Source organism: Glarea lozoyensis (genome assembly GCF_000409485.1).
Source record: "Glarea lozoyensis ATCC 20868 chromosome Unknown GLAREA6, whole genome shotgun sequence".
NCBI classification, from domain to species: domain Eukaryota; kingdom Fungi; phylum Ascomycota; class Leotiomycetes; order Helotiales; family Helotiaceae; genus Glarea; species Glarea lozoyensis.
In genome coordinates this window covers 1,110,981-1,124,562 of record NW_007361001.1, presented here as the reverse complement: position 1 = coordinate 1,124,562, position 13,582 = coordinate 1,110,981, and the positions used below count along the sequence as shown (strand labels likewise).

Sequence of the window (13,582 nt, the reverse complement as noted above, 5' to 3'; positions counted from 1 at the left end):
GGGAGCCGTCCACATGGCGTCGAGTCGAGCTAGAGCAGCACTCCCACCCTGAAGCACATGGCATAAGGTACAATCTTTCATGGATTAGTCTTGGTTAAGATTGTTTCTAGCCCCCCTGGACATATACGCAAGCCTTTTAACTCTTTTATTCCGAGACCCTAGAGGCTCGTCGACAAGCTTAATTCTCACGAGTACGCTGGCTCGGTAGCTCCAGCCCCTTCACAACAGATCATGCCGCACCACTGCACTGCTTATCCCAGGTAATCTGGTTGTATCCTTTTCAGGATTACTTCTGAGGGGCTTTTGGAAGGCCCCTAGTAAGATAGCTTCCTCCTGCCATGTGTCCGGAGACCGAATGTTACGAGGTGCCTCAACCCAACCCACTTCGAATATTCCAAATGCCGGGATTGCCTGGCAAGTCCATCTCAATCAAATTAGTAGGCGAAGGGTAAGCATCACTTGTTGCTCGGCGGTGATTGCTTAGGCTGATCTTGACTATCTTTCGCCATACTTGGGTAGATCATAATACTGTCGAGCTAGTGCTGAAGAATGCCACACAAGCTACACAGTGTGTGGGAACGAGGCAAGTTGCAAGTCAAGAATCAAGAATTGAAGTCAGGCTCGCAATCCCTTCACTACGGGCCATGAAAGGTTTAGCAGCTATCGTGAACTCTCATATTGATCGTCAATGTCCCAACGAATTGGAGTTAGCTAGTGCTGGCTTTGCGGACGAAGTGGCCAATGAGAGTCGAAACCCAATCTACAGTTGTTCCAAGAATGCACTGTCTACCCCACTATTTCCCACGTTTTTTTTTGAAAAGCTTACAGAAGGAGACGTTGATATACGGATATTTTGTTCTAAGTACTGGGTATTTCTAGCGCCGGGAAGACGCAGCAAGGGGGCAATGTAACCCCCTCGCTAGCCGATCTGACTATTCGGGTTTCGACATAGCTGACTTATCCAGATTATCGAGTTCTGAGCCTCAGCTTCATACCGTGACTGCGTTGAATTCCGGAGCATATGGACGTTTACCGATACACCAGCCTCGTCATGCGAATCTTTCTCAGCAGTACTCATACATATACCATGAGTACCTACCTCTTCCTTCACTCTTCAGCAAAGCCGACAATCAAGAGTCCTGTGCTAGATATACATAACTGTTCTTAAGTGATCCAGCTATCTTCCAGCCTTCCAAGACTCATTCTTCTGTCATTCTTTGCCATCGACTTTTCGGATTCATCCTTAATCTTCCCAAAATCAATCAACATGTCGGCCCTCGCCCCCCAATTGGTTTCCAGGATGCAATCCTACGATTCTCGAGTTTCCATCGATGGACTCTCTGATGCCAACCTCCAATCTGGTAACACCTCCACTGACGCAACCTCGGTCTCTTCCCAAGAAGAGGTTGCCCATGTGCCGGAAAACACCGCGATTGTTGGTATGGCATGCCGTCTCCCGGGAGCGAAGAGCCCACAGCAGCTTTGGAAGAACATTGTTGATCAACGTGATGTCCAACGCAAAATTCCAAAGGAAAGATTCAACGTCGACGCTTTCTACCACCCAGAGGGTACCAACAAGGGCACTGTGAGTTGAATGCTGGTTTTGCGTATTTTATTTGCTAATTTCGATCAGACCAATGCCCGATATGGTTACTTCCTCGACGATGATGTTAGCGAATTCGACCCTGAATTTTTCCAGATCTCTGGTAAGGAGGCTGAGGCTATGGATCCCCAGCAAAGACTTCTTCTAGAGGTTGTATATGAGGCATTAGAGAATGGTTAGTATTTTGCATTCTGGTCATGAATTCAGCTTATTCGATTTAGCTGGTATTACTCTTGATGAAATCAGTGGCACCGAGACCTCTGTTTTCTGCGGTTCCTTCACCAACGATTACCGTGAGATGATCCACAAGGATTTAGAACATTACCCCAAGTACAGCGTCACTGGTACTGGTGCCGCAATTCTGGCAAACAGAATTTCCTACTTCTACAACCTTCACGGTCCCAGTGTCACTCTCGACACTGCTTGTTCTTCCTCGCTTGTGGGTCTTCACATGGGAAACCAGAGCATTAGAGATGGTGAGGCAGATATCTCTATCGTTGTTGGTTCCGCCCTTCACTTCGATCCTACTATCTACACTACCATGACTGATCTCGGTTTCCTCTCTGTCGACGGTCGTTGCAGAGCTTTTGATGCCGGTGGATCTGGATACGTCCGTGGTGAGGGTATCTGTGCTGTCATCTTGAAGCGCAAGTCGCAAGCTCAGATGGACGGAAACAATATCAGAGCCATCATCCGAGGCACAGGTTGCAACCACGATGGTATCAAGGAGGGTATTACTATGCCCAATTCTGTCGCCCAGGAGGCTTTGATCCGAAGAGTTTACAAGAACACCGGTCTCAACACCAACGAGACCCAATACTTTGAAGCCCACGGTGTAAGTGCAGTTTCCCGAGTTTAACGATACTATGTGCTAACTCAGAATTAGACCGGAACCCAAGCTGGTGATCCTCGTGAGACCCGCGCCATTGGTGCTGTCTTCGCTCCTAACCGCGATCGTCCTCTCTACGTCGGTTCAGTCAAGACCAACATTGGTCATTTGGAGGGTGCATCTGGTCTTGCAGGTGTTATCAAAACTACCATGTCTCTTGAGGCTGGCAAGATTCTCCCTAACATGCTTTTCAACAACCCCAATCCAAAGATCGACTTCGAGCAATGGAAAATCACTGTCCCAACGAAGATCATCGACTGGGAACCAACCAACGGTGTCCGCCGTGCCTCCGTTAACTCTTTCGGATATGGTGGAACCAACGCCCACATCATTCTTGAAGGTTACAACAAGCCAGCCGTTGTTGAGGAGGTCGTCAAACTCATTCCTGAGTACGAGGAGATGGTCTCCGAACGACCATTCTTGCTTCCTCTTACTTCTCACACTGAGAAAGCCGGTAACCTTCTCAAAAACAACTTGTCAACATTCATTGCTGGCGAGAATGTTTCCGCCCCTGATGCTGCCCTCAGTCTCAGCAACCCTGGACGTTCAAACCACCAATACAGATCCTATGTTATTGGTCAGGATTCTGACGAGATGATCGAGAAACTTAGCACCACCACTGGAGGAACTCCTTGGACTCGTGCCACCAAGACCAAGCCAAGAATTGGTTACGTTTTCACTGGTCAAGGTGCTCAACATTACCACATGGGTAGAGAACTCCTTGAAAAGTGCCCAATGTTCAAGCAGTCGATCCAGAAGTGTGACGAGATCCTCCAAAGTCTCGAGGCACCACCATCCTGGAGCGTTCTCACTGAGTTGATGAAGAGCAAGGAAGATTCTTTGGTTAACGGTATCGAGTTCTCTTCTTCGCTCGCCACTGCCATTCAGTTGTCTACTATCGATCTCCTCCGCGCATGGGGTGTCGAGCCTGCTGCTGTCTGCGGTCACTCCGCCGGTGAAATCCCAGCTTCTTATGCTGCTGGTATCCTCTCTTTCAAGGATGCTCTCGCCTGCGCTTACTACCGTGGTTGTGCCTTGTCTGGTGAGCCAGAGGACAAGGTTCAGATTCCAGGAGCCATGGTTGCTGTTGGCATGACTGAATCTGAGGCTATTGTTGAGCTCGAGAAATATGGTGGAGCTGTCAAGATCGCTGCCGTCAACAGTCCTACCAGTTTGACTCTTTCCGGGGACGAGCCACAAGTTGTCGAGCTCCAGAAGTCTTTGGAGGACCGAAAGGTCTTTGCACGTCGTCTTGCAGTCGAGCGAGCCTACCACTCCCACCACATCGCTCCTTACGCACCAGAGCTCACTCGCCTCTCCCGCAACGTTCGACCACGTCCTGCTACCTGCCGTATGTTCTCAAGTGTCACTGCTCGTATCGCTGAATGGCAGAAGATGACCGGCGCTTACTACGCCCTTAACTTGGTCAACCAAGTTAGATTTTCTGATGCCTTGACCGGTATTCTCATTGACGAGAACGAGGAGCAAAACGTCGACGTCTTGATTGAAATCGGTGCTCACCCAGCTCTCAAGGGTCCTTCCAGACAAACTATTCAAGCCTTGAAGCTCGATGTCCCATACTTGGCCACAATTGCTCGTGGTGCTAACGATTTCGAGGGAATGCTTGCAACCGTCGGACAGCTTTACGCCATGGGATACCCAGTTGATTTGGAAGCTGTCAACAGCGACCTCTTCCTCGGTAGCGATGGAGCCGTTGTCCGCGCTCCAGCTGGCAAGACTGTTGATCTACCAAGCTACTCTTGGGATCACAGCAAATACTGGGCCGAGACCAGACTCGTCAAGAGCTACCGCAACCGTGCCCACCGCCATTCAATCCTCGGTGCACCTATGCTCGGTAACCTCGAGAAGCACCCAAGATGGAGATCTTTCCTCCGACCAAGAGAGCTTCAGTGGCTTCCTCACCACATGATCGACGGCAAGGTAATTTTCCCAGCTGCTGGTTATCTTACAATGGCCATCGAAGCTGCTGTCCGTCTCGAGACATGCCCCAAGAACATCAAGGCTATCTGTCTCCGTGATATCGCTATCAAGTCTGCTCTTACTGTTTCTGACAGCGAGATGGGTACTGAAGTTATCTTTGAGATGCAGCCTGTCTCTACTTCAGCCAAGCGCACTTCAGACACCTGGTACAGATTCATTATCAACTCATTCGGAGATAACGGTGTTGTCAACGAGCACTGTTACGGTTTGATCTCCGTCGAGGCTGGTGACTCCACTGCCATTGAGACTGATACCCCAGCTCCATCTCTCGCTCAGCTCCGCAAACGAAGTGACAGATGCACCACTTCCAAGACCTTCTATGAGCACTTGTGGAACATTGGTCTTCAATACGGTGAAGACTTCCAGCTGATCACCGGAAACGTTGACAGTGGATCTGGATACTCTATGGCACCAATCTCTCTCAAGCCAGCTGCTTTGATGACCACTCCTAACGATCACTGTGTCATTCACCCATCGTTCCTCGATGCCTCATTCCATCCATTCTTTGCTGGTATTGAGTCGTTGTTGGGTAGACCTCTTGACGGTCCTTTCGTGCCAACCTTCATGAAATACCTCAAGCTTTCCGGTGCTTTCTTCGATCTCACCCAAGGCACTGCTGAGCACACTCTGTGGGCTACCGCTGAGACAAAGCTCCCAGGTCCACGTGTCGCTATCTCCGACATCACAGTTCGTTCCGCTGATTGCAGTGAAATTCTGATTGATATGCAAGGTCTTGAGGCTACTGCTCTTGGTTCCTCGACTGCTGAGACTTCTCGCCAGCTCTTCTTCAGAACTCGATGGCAACCAGCTTTCGATAATCTCGCCGGTACCGCTGAACTCTCAGCCTTGAAGACCCCTGCTGAGATTATGGATGTCTACGCTCACCAATACCCAGATACCAAGATTCTGCACATCACATCTGATCTTGCTGCTACCAAGGAACTTCTTACTACCCTCTTCCCTCAACAACGCCGTCGTTTCCAGAGCATCACCCCTTACTGTGGTTCTGAGGAACAATTTGAGGATATTGAGGCCCTCACCAAGGTTTACTCTACCTTGATTGATACTGCTGAGCCAAAAGAAGGTGCTTACGACTTGGTTGTTGTCAGCAAGACTACTTCTCTCGACGTCAAGTCTTTCTTGAACTCTACTGGACACGTCATTGTCGCTGGTGGTGAGTATGATGGCCAAGGAATGAGCGTTCTGTTCCAGAACTCCTCCTTCACCGCATACACCGAGGCATACAGCTCCAACTACACCGCAAAGCCTTTGACACTTGTTATGGGCAAGAAAGTCTCTGAGACAACTGAAGCGCTCGCTCAACTGATCACCAGCAAGCAGACTGCACCTGTCACTCGCATGTCGTTTGTTGACATGGTTGAGAACGCTCCAGCAACCGAGAACGTTATTGTTCTTGCCAGTTTGGACCAAGAGCTCTTCTTCGAGGACCCAGAGCACGAGGAGATTCACTTCGAGGCAGTCCGAACTTTCTTCACCAGTGAGAACAAGAACATTGTTTGGATCGTTCGTGGTGCTTCCCAGGAGACCTCCAACCCTGCTCAAGCCATGATTCTCGGTATGTGCAGAGTCGCCCGTAACGAGAACGACAAACTCAAGGTTGTTACCCTCGATGTTGCCGAGACTGCCCAGAATGGCCAGATTGCTGAGCAGATCAACACAATCCTCGACAGCCGCTTGACTGAGGATGAGTATGCTGCTCGCAACGGCACTCTCTCGATCCCAAAGATTGAGACCGATGACCTTCTCAACAACAAGCTCCCAGAGAACTCCGGTGGTGATGCTGTTATGCAGGAATTCGGTGCTGGTCAACCCCTCGCACTCAAGATTGGCAAAGTCGGTCTTTTGGAGACTTTGGCTTTCGGAGTTGATGAGGACATTGTCGACACTGAGCTTGCTGCCGACTCCATCGAGGTCGAGGTCAAGGCTTCCGCCATCAACTTCCGTGATGTTGCCGCTTCTATCGGTATCATTGACGATTACAGACTTGGTGATGAGTGCGCTGGTGTTGTTCTCCGCATCGGAAGTGCTGTCAACCCTAACGACTTCCAAGTTGGCGACCGTGTCGTTGCTTTCAGACCTGGACAAGGTGCTCACAGATCCATCGTCCGCGAACAAGCTGCTCTCTGCTACAAACTCCCGGAGAACATCTCATTCACCACTGCTGCTGCTTTCACCTGCATCATGATCACCGCATACTATGCATTCCACGATCTTGCTCGCCTCCAACCTGGTGAGAAGGTCTTGATCCACGCCGCCGCTGGTGGTGTCGGTCAAATGGCTATCCAAGTTGCGCAAATGATGGGTGCTGAAGTCATTGCCACCTGTGGAAGCCAAGCCAAGCGCGACCTCCTCAAGTCGACTTATGGTCTTACTGATGACCACATCTTCTCTTCTCGTGATCCTTCATTCGTGGCTGATATCAACCGCCTCACCAACGGCAAGGGTGTAGATGTTGTTCTCAACTCTCTCGCTGGTGATCTTCTCCATGCCACCTGGGCCTGTGTTGCTCGATTCGGTCGCTTCATTGAAATCGGAAAGCGTGACATCCACGAGAATGCTAAGATTGATATGGAGCCTTTCCGCAAGAGTGTCGGATTCGCTTCTCTCGATCTCATCACCATGTACGAGTACAACAAGCCTCTATCCCACCGCCTCCTCAACGAAACCTACAAGCTACTTGAGCAGGGCAAGATCAACAACCCACACTCTGTCCTTGAGCTTCCTTACTCTGAGGCTGAGAAGGGTTTCCGTCTCTTGCAAATGGGCAAGCACACTGGTAAGATTGTCTTGGTACCACACAAGGATGACATCGTTCCAGTCTCTCTCCCATCTTACCGCAAGACAATGTTGTTCAGCCCAGAGAAGTCTTACCTCCTTTCTGGTGGTCTTGGTGGTCTTGGCCGTACAATGGCCGAGTGGATGGTGCGAAAGGGTGCCCGCCAACTTGCTTTCTTGTCTCGTTCAGGAGATGCTCGCCCAGAAGCAAAGGCCACTGTCGAATGGCTCCAAGCTCGTGACATCAAGGTCACAATCTTCAAGGTTGATGTCTCTGACTACGCTGCTGTTACCAAGGCTGTCCAATCCCTTGGCGACAACCTTGCTGGTATCTTCCATGCTGCCGTCGTTCTTCAAGATGCTCCTTTGAACACCATGTCTCTCAAGCAATGGCAAGGATGTGTTCACCCTAAGGTTCAGGGTGCCTGGAACTTGCACCGCGCTACCCTCCACTTGGATCTCGACTTCTTCACTCCTTTCTCTTCCGTCGCTTGCCAGGTCGGAGCTATGGGGCAGACCAACTATGCCGCTGCTAACACCTACCTCGATGCCCTTGTCCGTTACCGTCGCTCAATTGGCCTCAAGGCATCTTCCATGAACTGTGGTATGATTGTTGGTGTTGGACTTGTCGCTGAGAACGAATCCATTCTCAACTGGCTCATCAAGATGGGTTCTGACGGTGTCAACGAGGACGAACTTCTCTACCAGATTGAGGAAGCCGTCGTTGGCGGCTCAGCTCCAACTCAACTCACTGCCAGAGGTATCGACCCTGCTGCTACCACTACCGGTGTTCAAACTGCCCGCAATGATGTTTACTGGCACGGACGTGCCTTCTTCCGCAACTTGTACTCCAACTTCGATGTTGCAGGAGCTGGTGCCGCTAAGGGAGGCAACTCTCTTGGTGCATTGCTTCAAGCAGCTAAGGATGTTCCAGAGAGAGCTCAAATCTTAACTGAAGCCTTCATTGAGAAGATCGCCGCTGTTCTTGGTGTTGTTGCCGAGACCATCCAGCCAGGGAACCCACTTTCCATGTACGGTCTCGACTCCATTGTCGCTGTCGAGTTCCGAAAGTGGTTCTCCAAGACCATCAACGTCGATATTGCTTTGTTCGACATCTTGTCCAGCAAGTCCATCGCTCTCCTTGTCTTGAAGGCAGCTAGCTTGATGGTCATTGAAGTTGCCGCGTCGGAGAAATCTAAGGGCTCTTCTGAGGAGACCAAGGGAAGTGCTGCTGTTTCTGAGCAAGCCACTGCTGGTGAGCAATCATCTGACTTTGATGCTATCTCAATCGCCCGCCCAAGCAACATCCCAATGTCTACCTTCCAGCGCCGTATGTGGTACGCACACAACTTGGTTGAGGACAAGTCTGCTCTCAACATCTGCATCACCTCCCACATCAAGGGTACACCTGATGCCACTATCTTCAAGGCTGCTCTGGACGAGCTCAAGCGCCGCAACGAAATGCTCCGAACTGCCTACAGTGAAGGAGATGATTTTGCTGAGCAAGAGCCAGTTGCTGACTTTGACTCTCGCCTTGTCTACAGAGATCTCTCTACTGAGATCGATGTTGATGCATCCCTCGAATCATGGAGAGCATCTCTTCAAGGTGAGGAGCTTGACATTGAGAATGGTGAGATCATGCGACCAGGACTCTTCAAGCTTGGTGATGAGAAATTTGCCTTCGTTGTCGCATTCCACCACATCTCCATCGATCGTGGATCTTCCAAGGCTCTGTTCGAGCAATTCGTCGAGGTTTGTGGTACCCGATATTTATCTCCATCATACAGTCTGCTAATATACTTTCCCAGATCTACGACGCTATCCGCTTGGAGAAGGATCTCGCATCCGTGGCACCACCAAGAATCTCTTACACCGATTTCTCAATCTGGTACGAGAACCACCTTCGCAGTGCAGGACTCCAGTCCGAGGTTGAGTTCTGGAAGCAAAGATTGGCTGGCATCAAGCCAACATCTGAACTTCTGCCATTCGCCAAGACCACTCGTCCAGATACCATGGACAGAGTCCGCGACGAGCTCCGATCAACTCTTCCACTTTCTATGCTCCTCCGTCTCAAGCGTGTTTGCGCTCGCATGGGCACTACTCCTTTCCAATTTATGCTTGCTGCTTTCCGCGCCTTCCTTTTCCGTTACACTGAGGAGGAGGATGTTACTGTCTTGGTCATCGATGGTAACAGACCTCGCTCCGATCTTGAGGATGTTCTTGGATTCTTCGTAAGTCTACAATCTACTAATGATTCGATCCGAAAGCTTTCAAAGACGCATACTAACATACTCTGCTACAGGTTAACATGATTCCTGTCCGACTCAACAACGTTGACAGTGACTCCCTCTTCGACTCTGTACTTAGCTCCACTAAATCCGCCACTGTCGAAGCTATCGAGCACAGCAAGATTCCATTCGACACTATTGTCGAAGCTGTCAACCTCCCAAAGAGCCACAGCATCTTCCCTATCTCACAAGTCGTTGTTAACTACCAGATGCACGGTAAGATGCCGCGATTCGGAACCGAGGATTTCCACATCCACACTGTCATCAATCACGATATCCCTACTGCCTGCGAGCTTGCTCTTGAGGCTCTTGAGGATCCTGACAAGGGATTGGACCTCCGTCTCGAGTACTCCACCACTCTCTATGCTGAGGCCGATATGGAACGCTTCTTCGATAACTTCAGCACATTCTTGACCAGCTTGATCCGCGACCACAGACAACCAATCGCTCAGACCCAAATGACTGGCCCAAAAGAAGTCGAGCATCTCAAGACTAACTACTGGAACATGGGATTCACCGAGAACACCTGGAAGGGTGCTTCAGTCGTCGAGAAGATCCTCAAGAAGGCTGAAGAGACCCCTGATGCTTTAGCCATCCAGACCGCTGAGAATGGTAACCTCACCTACAAGCAACTAGTGGACCAGGCACAGCGCATCGCAGCTACTCTGGAACAAGCGAACATTGCGCCAGGTACATCTGTCGGTGTATTGGCCTCGCCAGGAGCCGATGCCGTTGTGGCCATGGTTGGTGCCCTCATCCGCGGATGTGGATACCTCGCAATGGACCCTGAATTCGCAGCGCAAAGATTAAGCTTCATGGCTTCGGACTCGGCTGTCAAACTCATACTTGTTGGAGAAGATCTCGAGAGCGTTGGATGTGCGGTGGCGGCGAAGACCACCTCACCACCGCAAGTCATGCCAATTGCCGTTGCTAAGAGTAGCAACGAGAAGTCAAGGTACGGGGACACCTCTCCAGATGACCCCTTCTATACTATCTATACATCTGTGAGAATTACGGACCAGTGACAAGAGCGACGCTGACACTAAACAGGGTAGCACAGGTATCCCGAAAGGCGTAGTGTTGAGTCAATCAAACACTCAACAGATGCTTTCTACACTTCAGCATGATTATTCCTTTACTTCTAACGACAAATTCCTTCACCAATCTTCAATGTGTTTCGATCTCTCTATTGTTCAAATATTTTCCGCTCTCACATCTGGCGCAACGGTTTGCATTGCTTCTACACCTGTTCGAAAAGACCCGGCTCGTCTCGCCAAATTCATCCAAGAAGCCGGCGTCACAGTTACTTATTTTACACCCACTCATTTCGCCTTACTCATGGAATCATCCGCCGACCTCTTCAGGCTTTGCTCTGACTATAGAATTGCTTTCTTTGCAGGAGAACGTCTTTCTGCTCGAGTTGTCGACAAGTTTCGTGCTCTGAAAACTCCAGCTATGATCCTCAACACATGGAGTCCTAGTGAGCTTGTCGTCCAGACAACTATTCACGAGGTTGCTGAATCGGAAACCGGCGATGTCAACATTCCAATTGGCTTTCCAATGGCCAACTGTCGTCACTACATCCTCGACACCCAAATGAACCCACTCCCAGCAGGACTGGTCGGAGAGATCTGTGTCGGTGGTTCTCAAGTCGGTTCCGGTTATCTCAACCGCCCAGAAGCCAATGCAGCATCATTCGTACAGGATCCTTTCTGTTCTGCTGATGATATCTCTCGGGGTTGGACTCGACTCTTCAGAACCGGCGACAAAGGTCGATTCCTAGCTGATGGAAAGCTCGAGTTTCATGGTCGTATCGCTGGTGACAAACAGATCAAGTTGAGAGGTTTCAGAGTCGATCTTGGCGAAGTCGAGCATCGTATTCATCTCGAAGCTTCCAAGCTGACCGGCCCCAAACTTGTCGATATCTCAATGGTCGCACGAACTCTGGATGGCAAGGAAAGCTACACCGACGAGCGCCAATTGATCGCTTACATTGTTTTGAATTCTCAAATCGCTCCAAAAGAGCAAGTCAAATATGTCACGACCATTCACAAGGCGATCGCCAAAGACCTCAACCCTTACATGTTACCTAATGGTTACCAATTTCTCACTGAGCTTCCAATGACCATTGGGCGAAAGGTTGACAGACAAAGCCTACTTACAAGAGAATTGACTCTTGTCTATCCTTCTTCCAAGTCAAATGAGCCTGCCGCCGAGACCAACTTGGGCGGTGATCAACAAAAGGTCCTTGACACAATATTCCAACTCTATCGCGATGTTCTCAAGCTTCCAAAAGACCGCGAGATTGGTGTAACTGACAATTTCTTTGAGCTTGGAGGTCAAAGCATTCTTTTACTCAGACTTCAAGCCAAGCTCAAGCGCACCTACAAGAAAGCAACTCCATCATTGCCTGAGCTGTTCAAAGCTCCAACTCCTCTTGCTATCTGCCAAAAGATTTGTGGACTTGCAGCAACACCTGCTGCGGGCGCAAGCAAAGCCGCAGCTGCAGCTGTTAAACAAATCATCAACTGGACCGCAGAAGCTACTCTACCTTCGGACAAACGATATCTCGTCAGATATGGAGCTAGCACTCTCAGCTCCTCCGATATCACTTCTGTCTTGCTCACTGGTGTTGAGTCTTTCATCGGTCTTCATGTCTTTGCAAACATGCTCTCCTTGGAGCCCACAAAACATTTCCACCTTCTTGGTTCTGAGAAGTCAATCCAGGTTGACGATGTCATCGCCGACCTCAAACAATACAAGCTCCTCAAAGGCACGGTTACCGAGGAACTCGTCCGCAGTCAAACCAATATCGTTCCAGGAAGCTTGATGCAGCCTGGCCTTGGTCTTGAAAAGACCACATTCAGTCAGCTCGGCCGTTCGATCCAAGCAATATATCATCTCGGCGGTCGCATGTCACTTCTCAAGAATTACGAGACCCTCCGCCGAGCCAACGCTGGCGCAACCATGGACTTGATCGAGCTTGCAGCTTCGGGTCTTCATCGCACTGAACTCCACTACTTGTCCACATGGTCTGTTCCTCATCTTCAATCTCATGCAGCGGCCAAACGAAACCGCACACACATCGATATCAGTGAAAGCTCTCCAGATCACTTCACTCCTTCCGAGGATGCCGAGCTCTTCTACTTCAAATCCCGCTGGGTGTCGGAGATGCTACTCACTCATGCAGCTGAGCGAGGCTTCAACGTATCCATCATTCGTGCATCAGCCGTTTCCGGCAGCACCGCAACAAATGTACCAGCTCCTGACGATGACTTCGTCCGCCGCATGATAGTCGACATGGTCACTCTAGGAAGTGTACCCGATCTCCACGGCCCTGCTGGCACTCCAGCATATGCCATCGACTTCATCCCTGTCAACTACTTGTCATCAGCCCTGCAATCACTCACAACATCCGATGCACTCCGCGATGAAAAATCATTCACAAAGAAAAACCTATCAATCTTCCACATTGGCAATCCATCGCCAATGAATCTCCACGATCTACCCAAGCTCATGACTCAACTGCGAGTCGACGAAAAAGAAGGCAAGCTCGTCAGTCTTCCGGACTGGCTGGCAGAAATGAAAGCAAAGGCGAAGACAGAGGGTGATGTCTTGAGATGGGAAGCTGTCAAGAATGTCTGCGAGACAGGCCATCTGATGTTCGCGCTTGATCAGACTGAAACGCAAAAGGCGCTCGAGGAGGTGGATTCCGAGCTCACATGTCCACCCATGGACAAAGCATTCTTGAAGATGTTGGGTGCTTAATTCCATGTTCAACTTCCTAGTCAGATCTCCTTACACCTTTTATGTATTTCGGAGTTGGGAGTTTATGGGATTTGTTTTTAATGTCTCAGCCCTTGTGGGCTCTTGAAGGTATCTCTAGCTGAGTTGGGAAGCGACGCTTGAGATGGTGGATTGTGCCTGTTCTGGCTTTGGCTCTGGTTCTAAAAAAGATCTTGTGGCTCTCTTCTTGCTGAGTTGGTAGCGATGCGAGGGGTGGGC

General features: G+C 50.0%; 1 protein-coding gene across 1 annotated transcript; it reads left to right on the top strand.

The window, feature by feature from the left end:
* Positions 1-1,267: 1,267 nt before the first annotated feature.
* GLAREA_02667 (Acetyl-CoA synthetase-like protein) lies at positions 1,268-13,345 on the top strand (the record flags this gene model as incomplete). The annotated part of the gene is made up of 7 exons (XM_008087752.1): positions 1,268-1,585; positions 1,634-1,778; positions 1,825-2,438; positions 2,490-9,041; positions 9,098-9,520; positions 9,592-10,581; positions 10,628-13,345. The coding sequence occupies 7 exons, from the start codon at positions 1,268-1,270 to the stop codon at positions 13,343-13,345; spliced, it is 11,760 nt and encodes a 3,919-aa protein (XP_008085943.1).
* Between the last annotated feature and the right edge of the window lie 237 nt (positions 13,346-13,582).